The 18,372-nt window shown below is 37.8% G+C and overlaps 1 protein-coding gene across 3 annotated transcripts in view; it reads right to left on the reverse strand.

Annotated features, from left to right (window-relative positions):
• The window catches only part of LOC149776027 (uncharacterized), a 53,959-nt gene extending 38,629 nt beyond the window's left edge, over nt 1-15,330 (reverse strand). For 2 of the 3 annotated variants that reach the window (XM_089941786.1, XM_089941782.1), the window contains exons 1-2: nt 14,932-15,159; nt 3,077-3,163 (exon numbers count right to left, since the gene is read on the reverse strand). In XM_089941786.1, coding sequence (XP_089797912.1) covers nt 3,077-3,132 — 56 coding nt within the window. In that variant the 5' untranslated portion in view covers nt 3,133-3,163; nt 14,932-15,159. Of the gene's footprint in view, nt 1-3,076; nt 3,164-14,931; nt 15,160-15,181 lie in introns of those variants that run through there. The other variant, XM_089941785.1, reaches the window with a different exon arrangement.
• Nucleotides 15,331-18,372: the final 3,042 nt, after the last annotated feature.

Here is an 18,372-nt window from a genome sequence, read left to right on the forward strand (position 1 = left end):
TCGCTGAGTCCGGTAATAGCCTGGACCATTTAGTTAATCAGATACCGATAAGGAGTACATTTTTCCAAATGTCAGCTAGACTGAGACTGAGCTAATACTAGGTGAGATTTCCCCGTGCACTGTGTAGCTGTTTTGACCTGTAAACCTGATTTATTTAGATTTCCCGTGCAAAATGTAGTCTGTTTTGACCTGTAAGACTGGTTCATTTAGATTTCCCCGTACACTGTGCAATTTGTTTTGAATTGTAAGTCTGATTAATTGAGCATTTGTAACCAAACTCGTGATGCAAAAGTCAAATTCAATAGGCGATCATTAAAGTGGTCAGTGCATATGCAGAAAATTGTTTTATTAGATGCAGGGTATGTGGCCCTCGACAATTCTGTACAGTAGGGGATATGGCCCTCGTCAATTCTATACAGTAGGGGATATGGCTGTCACGGAATGGTGTAAACGTTGTTAATTAAATACATGTACTCGGGTTTCGTTTCTTTTCGCTGTACAACGATGCCCGAGGGTGATTATATCAGGGTCTATTGTATTTCGAAATCGTGAGTACGATTCGTCCTGTGCCACACGTGCAAGGTGCCTTTGATAAAGAATAACGAAAATTCTAAAGGTATAAATACGTTACTACATGTAAAGGACCTTTACAATACTAATGGTTTTGTCAGCAAGCGGCCTGCTAAAAGGATTCGCACAACTCCAGCTGTAGGGCTGAGTTTTTGATGGTAGGAATATCCGGGGTGTCCGGTGTTGTCAGAGTGTAGAAACGTCCGTGTGTCCGGAGCGTTTAAGGTGCCGGAGTGTCTAATGTCTAGCGTCCGGAATGTCAAGAGTGACTAAGGTGACCCAGCTGTAGAGCCGTCAAAGGACCAGGGGGTCCGGAGGGTCTAATATTTCAAGTGTCCGGAGGGTCTAATATTTCAAGTGATCATAGTATTCCGAGGGTCCGGAGTCTATATTGGTTGTGGAATTAATTCGGAGGAGCTGTGGAGCGGATATGGTGCACGGGTGACGGAGTGCATCTCCACACATGTATTTTTAGCTGTATGCTAATTTTGGGTTAGTAAGACCCAGTGTATTATTCAGGACTGGAAGGATAGATTGTATATCCGTTCTTGTTTAGTGACATAATTTCGCTACCTGAGCGAATACATTTTTTTTACTATGTGTAAACGCTTACATTGTTTACTATTTGAGTGAACTATATTCATCTTTCCATTATTGAATCATTTGTGAAATCATTTATCCTGTGTTTTAGGGTTACTGATCTAAATTTATTTGCATATTTTTTCCATCTTTGAAACACTGCGTTTTTTGTTAAATAGATCCACTATTTGGATTATAAATACGCACACATCTTCATAATCCACTACTCATATAAATCGCCACATTAAACCATATATCTGTGTCGTCAAAACGTGTTCTGTTGTTAATCCGAAATATCCCACCCGGTTATCTTGTTACAATGGCCCTCGTCAATTCTGTACAGTAGGGTATGTGGCCCTCGTCAATTCTGTACAGTAGGGGATATGGCCCTCGTAAATTCTATACAGTAGGGGATATGGCGCTCGTCAATTCTGTACAGTAGGGCAAATGGCGCTCGTCAATTCTGTACAGTATGGTAATTAGCCCTCGTCAATTCTATACAGTAGGGCAAATGGCCCTCGTCAGTTCTATACAGTAGGGGATATGGCGCTTGTCAATTCTGTACAGTAGGGCAAATGGCGCTCGTCAATTCTGTACAGTAGGGCAAATGGCCCTCGTCAATTCTGTACAGTAAAGCAAGTGACCCGCGTCAATTCTGTAGAGTATGATGTCTGCTACTAGAAATTGGTTAATTACACGGTTTCAGAAATATCTTCCCATCACCAACGCCCAGTAATAACCCCTTCTCCAAAGAAATCACTAAACTGTAACAAAAACAATAAACCGAGATGTAAATACATAAAACACATATCCTATGTTTATTTCGATATGTTTTATTTTGAGATATGTAATCTTTATAAATTGTCAAGAATCGTGATGATATAATTGCACAACAGATTTCATACAGCTAATGATGGATGTTTTGATTATTATTTAGTAGAAGTTATATTTGTGTATGTTCCTCATTCTAAATCATACGTCAAAATAATGATTAAAAATAAGCTTGTTTCTTTTTTCTACTTACATCACAATGGGAAAAGAAACGTTCATTTTACAATGGATTATTGACATACTTTTAAAATTCAACAGTAAAATCTTATTCAGTCGACCTTTGGTGGGTCCTAATCAGTCAGTGCGACAGATGAGAAATTCAAAATAATAAGGTTTCATATAATGACAAACATTCTACCGGGTCTCGAAACCATTTGGAGCGTTCCACATGGTTCTGGCTATTCGTACTGGTCGTAGCGAGATCATACTGTACCGTAAAACCTGAATTTAGTGGTCACCCTGTGGAGTGGCCAAATATGGCCTTGATAGACACCTGACCTTTCCATAGTGGCACAAATTATCAAGAAAACTGAGATAAAGGAGAGATGGAGCTTGATATATATAAAATTGTTTTTTAAATTTTTTTTAACTAAGAAACTTTCAATGTTTAAGACATAGGTGCACAGATTTAAGACAATCTGCCTTTTACATCACAGTGGTTACATATCGGAAGAAAACGTACTGAGAATGTTAAAGAATGGTCACTGACTTGTTGAACAAGTGACCATCAATCAATTAAAGGATTTAAGTCGCCTACGCAGCTAGTGCTTTCGCGACTGGTTAAGTCTCGAAGGTCGAGATTTTCAATTGATCGGGACTGTAGGAATGGAGCCACTACAGTCCCGCTTTTTGTGCGAATGTGACCAAAGTGACCATTGTATATATTATATTTACACAACAAACTGGCGGCATCTGACCAGGTGACCATTCTTTAATAAGCAAGTGTTTTTTTTTTTTGTTTTTTTTTTTTTTTTTTTTTTTTTTTTTTTTTTTTTTTTATGAAGGAAGCCACATATGTAGTTCTAACTACAGTTATTATTCTCTTGAGTTTTAAAGTTCTTTTTTTCACAGCGAGCGATCTAACGATATGAAATACCTGCTTGCATCAACTTTCTTTGAAGTCTCTGCCGTTTTTCTTCCATCTGCACCCATTTCTTTAATCGTCTTCAAGAGGTTACCGTCACTGAAAAATTGAGATTCAAAAATGCAACGATAAATGTGATAAATGTTATCAATAAACACTTAGTCATTTATCAGCTCTCGGATGTTAGAGGAGATGAATGGATATATATATATATTACAATAACACCAGGACTATAAACATGTAAATGAAATAACAAAATGAGTTGACATGAAAAACCACTTAATACTGAAATTATTTGCAATAAGTAGGTCACAGCGACAACTTCATTCTTGCTGTTGAATGATCTCCAAATAATGCAAGTTGAACCCTAATTTCGATAGTTAAGGGATCCTTTCGGCAAGCCATAAACAAGTCAACGTCATCAGTACCAGCATTAGCAAAAACATTACTAGCATCAACAACAACAATATTACATTTAAAATTGACGCAAGCGGTTCTTCCTGGAATTATCGTATTATACTCTCGTGTAAGATACTTCCAAATTCGCGTCTTTCTGCGCCCATTGTTTCACGTTTGCTTTAGTTTTAAGAATCGAGGTGGGTAATTCAGCCGAACATAGCTTCCACATTTTGCATTGATTTGCCAAACAAATCCTTTAGATCAAAGCTTTTAAAAGCATTGAGGGCATTAGGAAAGGATTTCTGCGACTCAGTCTTTTAATACCAGGATTTGTTGAGTCTCATTGACTGGTTATGCAGGTCATACTGTTTTATCAGAAAATAAATAAATTATTAAATACTATATTGCTTGAAATTAAAGTAGGGTGAAAAACTCACACTCCCTCTTGCATCAGGATTATCCTAATCTTAATCCCCGCTAGCTTTTTGTATCCAACACAAATCTTGTACCGCTATTATTGTGTGACTTTCTGCTTGAACGCAGAACATGGTAGCAAAACATATTTTACTAGTTTAGTTTGAACTTTTTACATGAGTCAAGAATTCATCGGTTGAAATAATGTGGTTCATTTTTAACTGATTCAGAAACTTATACAGTGTATCCTTTAAGAAAGTAATTCCCTATCGTTTGTTATGGATGGTCATTTCGAAGTGAATTGTCTGTTTTTTTTCAGCCTATACAGACGTTTTTAATGTTATTAAAATACTGTTTAAATTAATCTATATTAATATATATATATATATATATATATATATATATATATATATATATATATATATATATATATATATATATATATATATATATATATATATACATGCAAGTATAAGTATGGGGAAAAAGCTGTGGTGTGAAATCTGTCAGCATATATTGCAGTCATTGCAGTCTACCAACAATTTGGGTCATATGGGCTTTAATCCTATGTATTTATTCTTAAACAAAAAGAATACCGTTTATTTGTTTTGTTTTGCGTGCTAATACTGTCGATATTTCTATGTTTTCCTGTTGGATTCATACATTAAGTACACAATACAGGCAAACATACCGTTACCCTATAAACCTTTGTAATACAAATTGTAAGAACAAGGCCATTACTAATCTTAAAATAAATATCATTTTGACTGGTGTACGATCATTTTGACTGGTGTACGTTTGACTGATGTACGATCATTTTGACTGGTGTACGATCATTTTGACTGGTGTAGGTTCACATAAATCGAATGTAGTTTAGGCCAAGGGGTGTGGTGAGATAATAGAGTATGCTTTTGTAGGGTTTAACGCCATTTTTCAGCACACGATAGGCTATATATGGCGGCCAGTATTAATGGTGGAGGAAGAACCCGGGAAATCCCCGGAAAGAACCACCGACCCTCGAGAAACTACTGGCAAGCTTTCTCACATACCCACATTGGCCGAATCCGAGACTCGAACGTACGCAGACAGAGGTGAGATGGCAGTGATCCGTAACGGAGAGCGCTTTAGACCACTCGGCCACTCGGGGCCCCGATAATAGAGTATTGCATTTAGCATGAATAAACGAAGACGAACAATAAGAAGGAAAAGAAGATAAGAGGAAGACACGACGACTCAAATTCTCTATACAAATTCTGAAGGCGCTCTAGAGACAAACCGTTTTATCAGGTTCTCTCCAACCAGGATATTTTATTTTATCTCATGAAATTTTTTTATATTAAAATAATGGGTGGAGATAGTGTCAATGGATCAGAGCAAGAGTATTTTGTATTATTAGAAAGCTATTTTGGAGTACGAAACTTTAAAAAAACTGATGGCACAGACCCCTCTTCTAAAATTAAATGGTCTCTTACCGATTGTCCCATTACACATACATTAGATTATTCCATTGCTTGCCATGTTAAATTCCCACCTTTTTAAATTATTTCTCTCTCTCTCTCTCTCTCTCTCTCTCTCTCTCTCTCTCTCTCTCTCACACACACACACACACACACACACACACACATCATGCGTCGGCCTGTTATGACTGCACAATAAAATTTCTTTGAAAATAAATTATTTTTAACATACTGTAATTGCACTGTTTGTATTAATTGCACTGTTTGCATTTTTTTTTTACAATGGATATCCTAGCTGAGATCCAATGGAAGGGGCCTAAAGACTAAACTCTCTAGATAGTTACCACATTGACAACCCTATATACCAACTTAAGCTAATGTCCACTTAGCGGCTCCTGAATAGATAGACTGACCAACTGAAGGACAGACGGGATGATAGACGGAGGATATCATATTATTTTTGATTAGGCATGGTTATTATTAAATTTTAATAACTCTGTGTTTTATCAAAGCCTAACTCTTATGTAATTTATCTCCGAATTTCTGGTATTTGTCCAATATAGTTTATGTATCTATATCGTTACTTAGCCAGTCCGGCCGTTATTGTGCTTGTTTCATTTTGCACATTCTTCTCGTATTTAAATGGAAATTTTTAAATTTGTAAATTCAAATAATATTGATAATTCTAGTTTCCCTTGGGATATTTTACCCCAGTTCATTTTTTACATAGTTAAGAAAACCGTTATATACCTTTGAAAACTGGCCCTAATATAAAATACTATTGATCATTGACATATCGAACTACTTTATAGTTCGATTGTAATCAATGAAACTCTTTTCATATTCCAAAGTCACATCAAACAAAAATTGATTTTCTATTTAAATATTTACTTGTATTGACTTGTATTGATTTAATCACGCACTACCATAATAGTGTTGTATTATTCCTTTTTATGGTATTACTTTTCAATGTAACACAATTGCTCGATATGGAGTGATAGAGCTTTGAGACTGAACTTCCATACAATTTTGGTTTTCCAATTGAACCTACCATTTTATAATGTTGTTCATTTTTCTCATTTAAAATTCAAATGTACGTATATGCTCCATTTTCTTTTTTTAACATACTATGGAAAACAGAGTAGTATGAATAAAGAATATATGCAAAGTATATAATATTGAACTTTCCCATGCTAGATTCAATTTATCTCTCTAAAGTCAATATGTAAATTAGCATCTGCGGCAAAAGCATAATTAGCAATAACACAAGTTAAACGGAATATCACTCAGTTCAAAGTATCGATGTGTAACGGTTGATTGAAATATGTACGAATTGGCATAGGATTAGAATTGTCACTGATGCGTGCTGGTGTTAGGACTACAAAATGTACTAAGTTACAGTTACTACAACAACAAAAAAAACAAGAAAAAAAAAACGAAAGAACAAAAATGACAAACCAAAAATTTCATCAATGGTTGTAGAGATAAAAGTATCTGCTAAATTCAATGAAGATGAAATGTAATAAGAACCATTAGCAAATTTAATGGCACCAGCTATTTCGTACTCAAGAAAAGAACCAAGCAGGTTCAATACCCTACAATAATCATTTTAATACTAAAGCAATATCCTTAATCCTTTAGGTCTCAATGCGGAGACATATTATACAGGCATAACAGTAATATCATACTGTGTTATTTACAATTCCTGACCGTCCACCCGCCATCTCACTTTTAAAATGCAAATAGGAGTTATACAATGGCTCTAGCATAAATTTACATACCCAGTCATATATCCGCCTTCCTAGTTTAATGAATACGACTCTGCATGTATGTTTCGTACCCCACACAAATATACATACGCACACTTAGCATTACAAGCATAGTTGATTCCTTTCAAGAAAAGTGTCGACAAAATTCGATAAATTGCTAGCACTCTAGTTTAATTGTCATCCGGCCTTATATAAATGTCTGAGTGATTAGACGACGGGCAGTTTGCAAAGGTTCGTTTATTATGCCATTTCAATTGGCAATTATAGTGATTAACACAGGAACGATTTGAAAATGACTAGGTCGATCAGTATATAATAATATTTTATATACACAAACACTTTATTCTTTCTTTTACAAAATAGCAATGAAACTGGACCACAAATTATCTAAATATTATCTAGGGACAGCTAATTTGCAAATATTGCGAACACAGCGCCAAAGACAAGATGTTACATTTCGAAAATTATTATTTAATGCATGTCAATCGTGAAATGGATTTATGATTACAAAAAGGCCAGGTTGCATACGTCGTGTCCACGATCAATGCATTGCTGAAAAGAACGTGACCTTCAGTCCAAAGTTTTTAGGTTGAGCAAGTGTGCAGCAGAATGAACTGACAGAGCTGCACAATGATTCATTTAAATTATGAACAAAAGCGTGTATGCCATAGACTGAATATTTTGACTGCAGAATGATGGTCAGAATCTATGATGGGGTTTAGGAGATTATCAAATTCCCAAATGATTACTCAAATGTGGCTCAGACCTTGACACAAAGCACGAAGGTGCCAGTGAGCATGCCATAAAATCAGTTGTCGTTGCTCTCGTTCCAAGCATGATGAAAATCTTTCAACGGATTTATGAACTATATGCAATCGAGGAACAGTGAATGAAAATATAGGAAACTAATTTTTTTTCAGCGGCCGTCGCCGCCACCATAGGTAAAGTGGAATGTTTCGCTTTCCACGTGAGCTCGATGACGAGAGAGAGAGAGAGAGAGAGAGAGTACACTGCTTTTTCCCATTTCACACAGCCAGCCATGTATAATCGTTATTTTACACGATCGATTACTAATTACATAAGCCAAATAAAGATCTTAAACAAAAAGTCACATACACTCAACCGTGCAGTTGCGATACTTGAATACAGCTGACGTCACAAAATATCACGCGTTAACCTTCAAAGCCTGGCGTTAACCTTCAAAGCCTGTCTCACTAAGAAATAATTTTAAATAAAATTACATTAGCTTTAAACTCATTTTTCCTGAGAGAGAGAGAGGAGTTCGCTAACTAGCTTGAGGAAGAGAAGATTTGATGCAGGGCGGTTTGTTAAAGAAGCGTGTTTTGTCCACAGCTCTATTTTTCTTCCGTTTTCTTTACTTTTCGTCTTAATATCCACCATGCTCTTTTTTCCAGTGCAAAGCCGCCTGTAAATGAATATATTGAAGAATGGGGTGGGTAACACCTGTCTATCGAGTTTATAACAGAAAATTGCCATTTGCACCTTTGCTCAGTATTTAGTTGTTAACATAATAGACCCAGTACTGATGTAGTTACAAAATGTATTTTCCTCAAATATACTAAAAACATAAATAAATATATAAAAAAGATAACGAAGAGAAAGTCCAAGCGCGCAAGATGGAGATAAAGAAGAAGAAGCATAAATGAAACACAAAGATTCGTCAAACAAAGGCCAGTTTCTAATCTGCCGTATCTGATCTCCGGGTTGTCCTTACAATATACCCTGCACTCTTGTTGGAGAGGTATGCAATAAAAATGAGTTCGTGTTATAAATTATCAGTGTATTCATTTGGAGATCGAAATGGAACCTGTTATACGTGGAGCTAAACATAGGGTAAAATGTGTGGAAAATGTCTACTCGCAACTTGTCCACTTACACATAAATATTCCGTTATAAGTAAATGTTCAAAGCAAATTAGAATACATCTTTTGCAGACACGCTTGGATGACAAAATGGGAAATATTGTCTCGGTATCTTTGCATTGCTCATTCGAAAAACCAAATATAATGTGAATGAATCAACCACTGATTCTTTGAGACAGACAATTCACATATGTAAAGTGACAATATTGATTCTTCTATTGACGGAGCCAAAAGGTGAACCACATTATATGTTCAGTCTAATTGGTACAGTATACAAGGAGAAACAAACCATTGTTGTGGTTCCAATAAAATGTAAAGATATAACCGATTTCAAAATATTTGCTGAAAACATCGGCCTGATTTGAAAATTTGCATAAATCGAACAGATGCATCTTCCCATGAAGTATTGTTTATTGAGAAATATTTCCAAAAAATACAAACGGAGTCAAAATTATTATCATCGGGTGCAGTGCTTACTCATCCATTTAACAATGTCATCATCAGCATTGTGCAGAGCCTGCAGTCCACCGCGAAACTTTGTCAGTGGACAGTTGTTCACAATGTGTGCCATGGTCTGAAGAGCTCCACAACAACAGGAAGATTTAGCTGTCTTGCCATATTGGACATGGTTGATTGCACAACGAACCTGTCCAGTCAGAAAGCGGTTCCGTGTAGGCCACATACGACGTGGAAGGTTGAAGCCAGGAGGGCAGACAGTTGGCTCACCTACGAGGCAATGGTTTACCCTCTGTTGAAGACCACTCAACATTCCATGCCGAAATAGCTGTCATATCCTCCGGCAACGGACTTAACAAGCTTGGGCGACTCGAAGTCAAACGGACTGCTCTATGTGAGGTGATGTCCATGTACAGTGGAAGTTTCTCACTGGCATAAACCTTAGCCAACATTGTTGTGGCTGCTTCCTGGCGACGCAGATGGGGAGGAGAATTTTGCTGAAAACTGGCAGCCATGGTAAAGGTGTAGGACGTAGTGTTCCAGAGATTATGCTCATGGTTGTGTTGAGCTGGTCATCAATTAGCTTAGTGTGGGATTATCGATCCCAGACAGGAGCGCAATACTCGGCTGTGGAATAACAGAGGGCCAGTGCTGATGTTTAAGTGTCTGAGCACTAGCTGCCCAGGTTGAGCCAGTCAGTTTGTGGAGTAGGTTGTTTCGAGTGCTAAGTGTTGCTGAAATTTTCTTCATGTGGTTGTAGAATGTCAGTGATCTATCCAGAGTCACACCAAGGTATGTAGGTGTCGGGTCGTGTTTTATTTGCTGTCCACTGAGGAGGGTGCAAAGCTCATGGTTTGCATTTGCATTGTTAAGGCGGAAGACGCTGGAGACTGTCTTTGTTGCGCTTGGCTGTAGACACCATTTCCTGAAAACGTCCGTCATATCCTCCAGGTCCTTGTTCGGTACCCCCTCAAGCTAAACAAATGAGCAACTTTGGTTCCTGAGAGCAATGTCCTCTGCATACATAAACTTGCGTGACTGTGTTACAGGTAAGTCAGTGATATAGACATTGAACAAACCTGGCGAAATAACAGACACTTGTGGGAGTCCATTATTCTGACGCCTCTCGAGATTCAGCTCTCTCTGACGTGTACTCTGAAACGCCTGTTGCAAAGGAACAGGTCCGTAGTCTCAACTATCGAGCGCGGCAATACTCTGAAAATTTTCAACAGCAGCCCTGTATGCCAGACCGTGTCATATGCCGCTGTTAGATCCGGAAAAAACAACTCCAGTTTTAAGGTTCCTCTGAAACCCGTTTTCAACAAATGTAGTCAGGGCAAGGACTTGATCGCAAGTGCTACGGCCATGCATGAAGCCTGCATGCTCAACAGTTATGATAACCTCCAAGCCAGGATCACTTCTTTGGAGAATCAGGCTCTCCAGTACCTTAAACAGTCTGAAAGCAAGGAGATCGGCCGATAACTCGACGCACTGTTGGGATCTTTGCCACGCTTTGGTATCTTTGCCTGGTGCCACAAAGTTGGCATGCACATTTCCCTAGAAACCCGTGTGTAAAAAACAGCAAGGCATTGTTTTGACTTCGGACTAGGATAGTTCAGAAACTCAGGCAGGATGTTGTCATATCCTGCTGCTTTGCTTGATTGGATGCTGCATATCACCGTTTCAAGTTATGTTGTTGTAAAGGCCTCTGGAGTATTTTTATCTAGTTCATCTGGCTTTCGACGGCAGTATTATCGCCACTCATCTCGTACTTAACGTCAATGCTGTTTCTCCAGGGGTGCTTTTGCCACTTGTAGTAAGTGGCTAGCTTCAGCATTTAGCTTGACAACAAGGTGAGTTTGAACTGGTGGTTGCTGAGTGGGCCATGTCTTTGAATCAATCTGCAGCATTTCCGGCTGGAGCACGTACAGGTGAGTGGTCCTGTAGTCTCCTCCTAGCGAGTGCGCCTGGCAGTGTCCAGGGAATCGACCAGGTGATCTGCTATGTCTGGGTCTCCAGATGCTTTATATTCCTTGAGAACAGCCTGACATTCTTCATCCAAACAGGGTGTATAGACTGGACGACGACCACGAGTGACAGACTGAGTGGCTGCCTTGAATATGGCTCTTTGGAAGAGGTGGTAGGATTCTTTGATTGGGATGCAGCGAGATAGTACGGTGACTATGCTACGCTCCAGTATGTCATCGTACTTCGTCCAATCTGCTTTGCGGAAGTTCCAGAGCTGCTGTGAAGAGCCGTGTATATCCGGCAGCTGGCGTCTACTATGAACAAGTAATGGTCTGTGCTGGCTGTGTGGAAAGTCATCTAGAATATTTTGGCTTACTGGCTGAGGACGGTCATCAATGGAGCCGACCCAGCAGAGGTCCGGTGAGTAGTCCTTTTGCCATCTTGCAGAATGAAAGGTCCCACGTTTCTTGAAGTTGGTGGTCAGAAGAAGGTTAATGTTCATTGCCCACTCTACCAAGTGTTCCCTGTCTTCATCGGAGTGTGAGTAGCCCCAGACAGAGTGATGACTGTTGAAGTCACCATTATAGACAGCTGGGTGTTTGAGATTTGGAAGCATATTGTTGTCCCAGTGGGCACTGGGCAGTTTGTAGACATTAGCAGTTTTGTACCCTCCAACCTGGACCACATCGCATATATTGCTAGAGAAAACTGGAGAGCATTATCTCAGTGTGCATACGTAGCAACGGCGAATTTGTAGTCAGATGTTGATGAAATAAAGTCAAAGCCTCCAGCGGTATATCGTCCTGCTACCTGGTCTGCTACGTGAGTATCCTGCCGACAGATTATGTCAACATTATGATGGTGGGCTATATTACTGAGGATGGTTGGTTTGGCTGCTGAGAGACCCTCGACGTTAAGTTATAAAACTCGTAGGACCGGTCCGATGGCTTGAAAGTCAGCGGACATTGGCACGTCGGGGGCTGCTCTTGAAAGTGGCACGTAACCGGGATTCATTGCTGAATTCGGTTTGCAAGCTGGATCCTTTGTTTCCACAGCCTCGGACGCAGAAGTGGCTAAGTACTGACCGAGAGCGCGATCTGAATGCGGATCCATGCTTCCCTGCAGTACAAACGATAAGAAGACATTCTAAAGGCCCGATGAATATTTTTGTGAATGCAGTGGAAAATGTTCCACATTGTTACGTATATTTCATTTAATTTATATTTGATTTAATTTAATTGCTTGTAAGTTTTACAATCTTTTTATTTTTAATTTCATTACATGTCAAAATGATGTAGTTTTGTTTACTATATTCTATTTTTTCAGAAAAAAGTTTGACCTTGACTCTTCAGTTGTAAACATTTAAAGCTGACCTAGTTACCGGTCTTGGCTTAGAAATCAGTGCGAGAAGTAAACAACTTTTTATTCTTATCCTGTTCTCAGAGAAAAATAATTGGTTTTTGTCAAGGTCATACTGGGACTACGTACTTTTATACGTAAATGCTTCTCAAAGGTTCTGGAAAGTTGACCCTCATCCGGGAATTTGTTTTGCGTTTCGAGTTACTGTATAATCATTGTTTATAGAGATTTTTCTCAGTTGGGCTTCTAAACAGTGGGACGTAAAGGTGTTTCCTTTGTTGTGTCATTTTGAGAATTACATTTTAATCGTCATTCAGATTATTTGGATTCTAAAGGATAATTCTTTGTCCTGGAGAAATTTGAGTGCTCATACAGAATTCTTTGACAATTTAAATTTTATTGGGAAATCCAAACACCGGATTATTGTTTGTGAATAACACAGAACTGTAGACATTCCAACACCATAAATGATACAGTATACGTCATTGCCTTCCATCTTGGATTCTTCGTCGGGAATCGAATTGGATTCATTGGAACATTTCATTATCAGGACTTCTAAAATTTAATTCGTGGATTATTCTTGGATCTTAAAACCGTTAGTTCTTATTTTTTTCATTTTTACAGTATTTTTCCAGGGAAATGAATTATTTGTTAAATTTTTAAAGCTTGTTGTTTTCACTATTTTTGTCACTGTTTATTCGAGCCTAAACACGGAACATAGGAACATGCACCTAGTGATATTATCTCCTTGTGCACTACCGGTATTGTCACTCACTTTCCTGTCACAATGGAGCGAGATACAAAAAAATCGCACGAGATCGCGATGAGAGCGAGTAGTCAACTATATACTTTTGATGTGATTTATACGTCCCCTTGGATTCAGTCATAATTGAATTTAAGTGGTTTTCCTTAGCACGCTTGTAAATTATTTTTTTTTTTTGTTGCATTAGAATGAATTTTATAGTCAGTAAGAATTAACACAATGATTATGCAGACAATAAAATGTGACAAAATCATCTGATAAATGCAGAGTACCAATCCTATGATAACGTTTAATTTTTGTTGGAGGGGATAACACAAACATAACTCTTTTTGTGTTTATAACCCTTGTCACATGCAGTACTTTGATATAACTATTTATCTCATGTAAACGCGTGATACATGATTTCAGATAAATACCAGGTATTGAAGTCTCCATGAAAACTACTGCACAGGGATTCACGCGATATTATGCGAGTAAGCAAGCGCTTTGTACACTCACGTACGGATGCAAACATCGGCGTGCAACAATAAGTATTCCAAAAGTCCAAAAACCATTATATTATTCATACCATCATTTTTATACAATATCACGAAAAAGTTAGACAAATGAAGTGGGTTTTCCAGGTCACAGTGATTAAAGTTTTGAATGGTCAATATAAATGAGAACAAAGTACATGCAACATGAATTACAAGTATTATGGGATGCGCAACAAGTTTAATTTTAATGGATGCAGTTTTCTTGCTGTAGGCTAATACATTTCGTCGGAAAAAGAGCACACCTAGATACCTACCTACCTACATACACAATTCGCTCACACAAAAACATGGCTGGTGTAAGGGCCACGAGCAGCGTACACAAAACATAATAGGTCTGTGTAGAAAATAGTGAGAGCACAAGAAATGTACATGTATATACAAAATTATCGCGAAGATGGAAAATGTTGAGCAAACACTAACAATCGCCTATCGTTTGGAGATCTTTAATAAAACATTTAACAAACCACGTATAAACTTTTCATGTCATTTATTGACAGACAGGGACATGGACAAGTAAAATAACATATTTTAATTGTGCTGACTGATACAAAAGGGCACGATATTGCATCTATATGACTAATTTGAATGCATGTATGTATGTATTCACGCATGTATGGTTGGATGAATTCATGTATGTCGATCGGTAAGTAGGTTGGTAGCTTAGGTAGATAGGTAGGCAGGTACATAGATGGTATATATATATATATATATATATATATATATATATATATATATATATATATATATATATATATATATATATAGAGAGAGAGAGAGAGAGAGAGAGAGAGAGAGAGAGAGAGAGAGAAACAGTCAACCGTCCTCAAAGAAAGAAATCTAACTGGATGCGAAGAAAATCTTACCTATTGCCAGGACAATGTTATGTGTACCCTCGAAATTGTATGATTTACAGGAAATTATGGCTTCATAGGAACCTCATCAACTCAATCACGGATCAAACTCAATTAAATGTCATCACAAGCATCAGTCTCACTTGAAAAAACAGTGTATTCGACTTCCTCTCGATACTAAGTTCGTTTGTGTAGTGCAGAACGCTACCACGACTACCGGTGACGTGTTATATCACAAATACCCACCTAATAAAATGCCTACCTGTATTCACCGTTATTTTCTTTTGTACACTCTGAAGCCTATGGCTTTCAATGAGGGTATTAATCATTCATGCAATATGAAGTCGGACACCTTGATCGATTCCTCTCTAGAATCCTAATTATCATAATGCAGATTATCATGCCAAAAAAATCAGTCATGACACCAATGTAATTGAAAGGATTTTACCTATGTAGTGAGCAGGTGTTCAAATGCCAACATATATATACACGATCTCACTATCACTAGGCACATATCCAGGAATGAGAAGACTAATTAATCGATATTTATTTGAGTTATAAATAATATATACGGGCCTCGTTTGTATTGCATTTTTGTTTGCCACAACAACTCTGCTCTATGAAAACCATGACTTGTGTTTTGATTGTTGTTATAGTGGTGGTGGAAGTGCTGGATCTTTAAAAAGTGTTTGACAGTATTGCAGCCAGTCCCTATTCGATGGTCCTTTCTCTGTCATCTGTCGCCTGACGTTCGTCCGTCGTCCGTAAACAGTTGTGTGATTTTTCTTCTCCTCCTAAACAACTCAAAGGAAAGTTTTATCCAACGGTCCTAACTAAAAACAGTTCGCCATTGAGAGCCAGTATTTCTGCCATCTTGAAATTCATGTGATCACTAGTTCTCCTGAATGGATGGTTATCAAAATGGGACTGTCACTAGAGTACTTTTCAGGAACTGGCCATTCAGAAGTTTGGGGGTTGGGGGTGGCGAGATTTTCTTTTGTGTCGCTATATTTTTGGTATATATTTTCCTTTACCTCATTACAGTTCTTTTTGTTTGTCTTCAAACTAATAAAATTGCTTCAAAAGTTTTTATTTTATGGTGTTTGAGAACCAGAAAGAAGTTATTTACCAAATATCCCAGCCTACCCACCCCATTTCGAAAGTGATATGGTTGGTATCTTATGACATGTAGATGATTATAGAGATAACGTTCAAAATAGCCACAACGGCTGTCGTGTTGAAAATGTTGTCTTTGCGACTGCTCTTGAACTGATGGTCGTATTGACGAAGGGTTTTCAGTAATAGAGTTTTTATATCATGCAGATAGTCTTAGAGTTAATTGTGCTAATCTCATACGTAACGTGTCCGCCACGGCGAACCTATTGAAAATATTGCTATTGCAACTCCCCTTGAACAGGCCTTACTGAAATCTTTTAACTGAGAGAGTTCCTATGACACGTATATAGTACTAAATTAAAACGTGCGCATTTTGCATTCGACATGTACGCCACATCTGCTATCATTAAAATCTTGTTACCGCTGCTTCTCTTGAACAGATGGACTTATCGACACGAGACTACATATAGTATGTAGTTGGTCCAACGGAAATGGTGGAGATATGACCTCTCAATATTGACACAGCGGTTTGCCTGAGAAAGAAAAAAAAATGTCTTATCGACATCTAGTTTTCTTATGGACACTCCTTACGTAATACGTAATATATAAATATGTCGCTGATGTTAGATCCAAGATGGCCGCCCTTCACAATCTTGACATTGCTACTTCCACTGAACGGATGAATCTGGTTTTTGGCTAAAACTCACTAATAGTGTAGAACGGGTACTGAGTAAACATGGTGCGGATCTGACTTTTAATTTGGCAATTCATAGCGGCCATCTAAAGGTATTATTATCACCATTCTATTTTAAGGAATGATTGCAATGACATGCAGTTTCCACTAAAATGATAAAGCTGATCATTTGAGTCAGAAACTGTTTTTAAGAAGAACTAAATGAATGTGTAATTCATAACGCATGCATTTAATGAGCGTCAAATGAAAAACCGCAACCGCCTAACGACCGTTGCCTGGAACACAATCCTTTTTAAGTATGGAACCACGGTATTATCGATCTGCGTGTTTGTGTGGGCGCGTGTGTGTGTGTATGTGTGTGTGTGTGTGTGTGTGCGCGTGCGCAAGTGCAAAGCTTCCATCAAGGCATGCTCCATGAAAGTCACACCTTCAATTCTATAATTTGACAATATTTTATCTGGATAAATGTCATCACCCCTATAGCTGAACTACGATGTAATTACAGATGCATAATATTACATCCACAACTTCCATTAGCCTACTAGCCTGTTCAATTCTATTTCAGCACTTTCTGATAGGTATACCTTTCCCATTTTCGGCAAAAGTATACTTCACCAAATAAAAATGACAACTACAAACTATTACAACACGACAGCTCACTTAGTTTAAGCAGGTAGAGCATGTCACTTACAGGTTATGAAGTGTAACTGATAGCAGACGACAGTTGACGCGGAAATTGCTATACAAAAATTAAAAAAATTACATTGTGCGTATAAATTTCTGTATGAGTGTTGCGTGTAAAACTGGTGCACTTTTAAACCTTTGCTAGTTTACCTCTAAGGCGATGAAAAGACGAAATATAATACCACTCATACTCATAATACCAAAAAAAAAAAAAAAACAAAAAAAAAAAAAAAAAACGTTCTCGTGTTGTTGATGTTTGTATTTAAGCCGAAATAAATACCTCACATACAATTTACTGCAAAGGCTGGAGGACTAAAATCTTGCGACCTTGACCAATAGATTTATAGAATTGTATATTTGCATTTCCTGTTATTGTTGACGTTTGCGTCGTTGTGATTGTTATTATCGTTTTTATTCTCCTAACTGTCCAGGCACAAACTTTCATATAAGATATCATACATATAATGCCTTAGAATTGTTTCCCTCTGGCATACTAAAGTGTTGCCTTTTATATACTGAAGTGTTTGACTTTGGCATACGAAAGTGTTTGACTTTTGCACACTAAAGTGTTTGACTTTTGCATAGTACATAGTAAATGAAGAATAAAGGAATCCTGCACATTTCTCAAATATATATTTTCTTGCTCGATTTTTAGTACTCAATTTTGTACTTTTAATTTTTGATCTTTTTCTTCCAACGAAGGTTGAAAGTTGTTGATTGCAACGGAAGACAGCGTAGGGTACTCCATCCCATCGTCTGATGACCTGAAACCTTCGTCTGTTCACTAGTTTGAAACGTACCATTCCCTCTCTCTCTCTCTCTGGTCAAAGTTCAGATGGTTTGACGTACGGACTCACACGCGGACACACGACTCATCACAATGTATTCACCAAGGTGCGGATTATACGTTAGCCTCCCCATCTTTTCAACTTTAGTGTTATTGTATTGGACCAGCTACC

Source organism: Sinohyriopsis cumingii, chromosome 18 (genome assembly GCF_028554795.1).
Source record: "Sinohyriopsis cumingii isolate HCF-2022 chromosome 18, ASM2855479v2, whole genome shotgun sequence".
In the NCBI taxonomy this organism is placed as follows: domain Eukaryota; kingdom Metazoa; phylum Mollusca; class Bivalvia; order Unionida; family Unionidae; genus Sinohyriopsis; species Sinohyriopsis cumingii.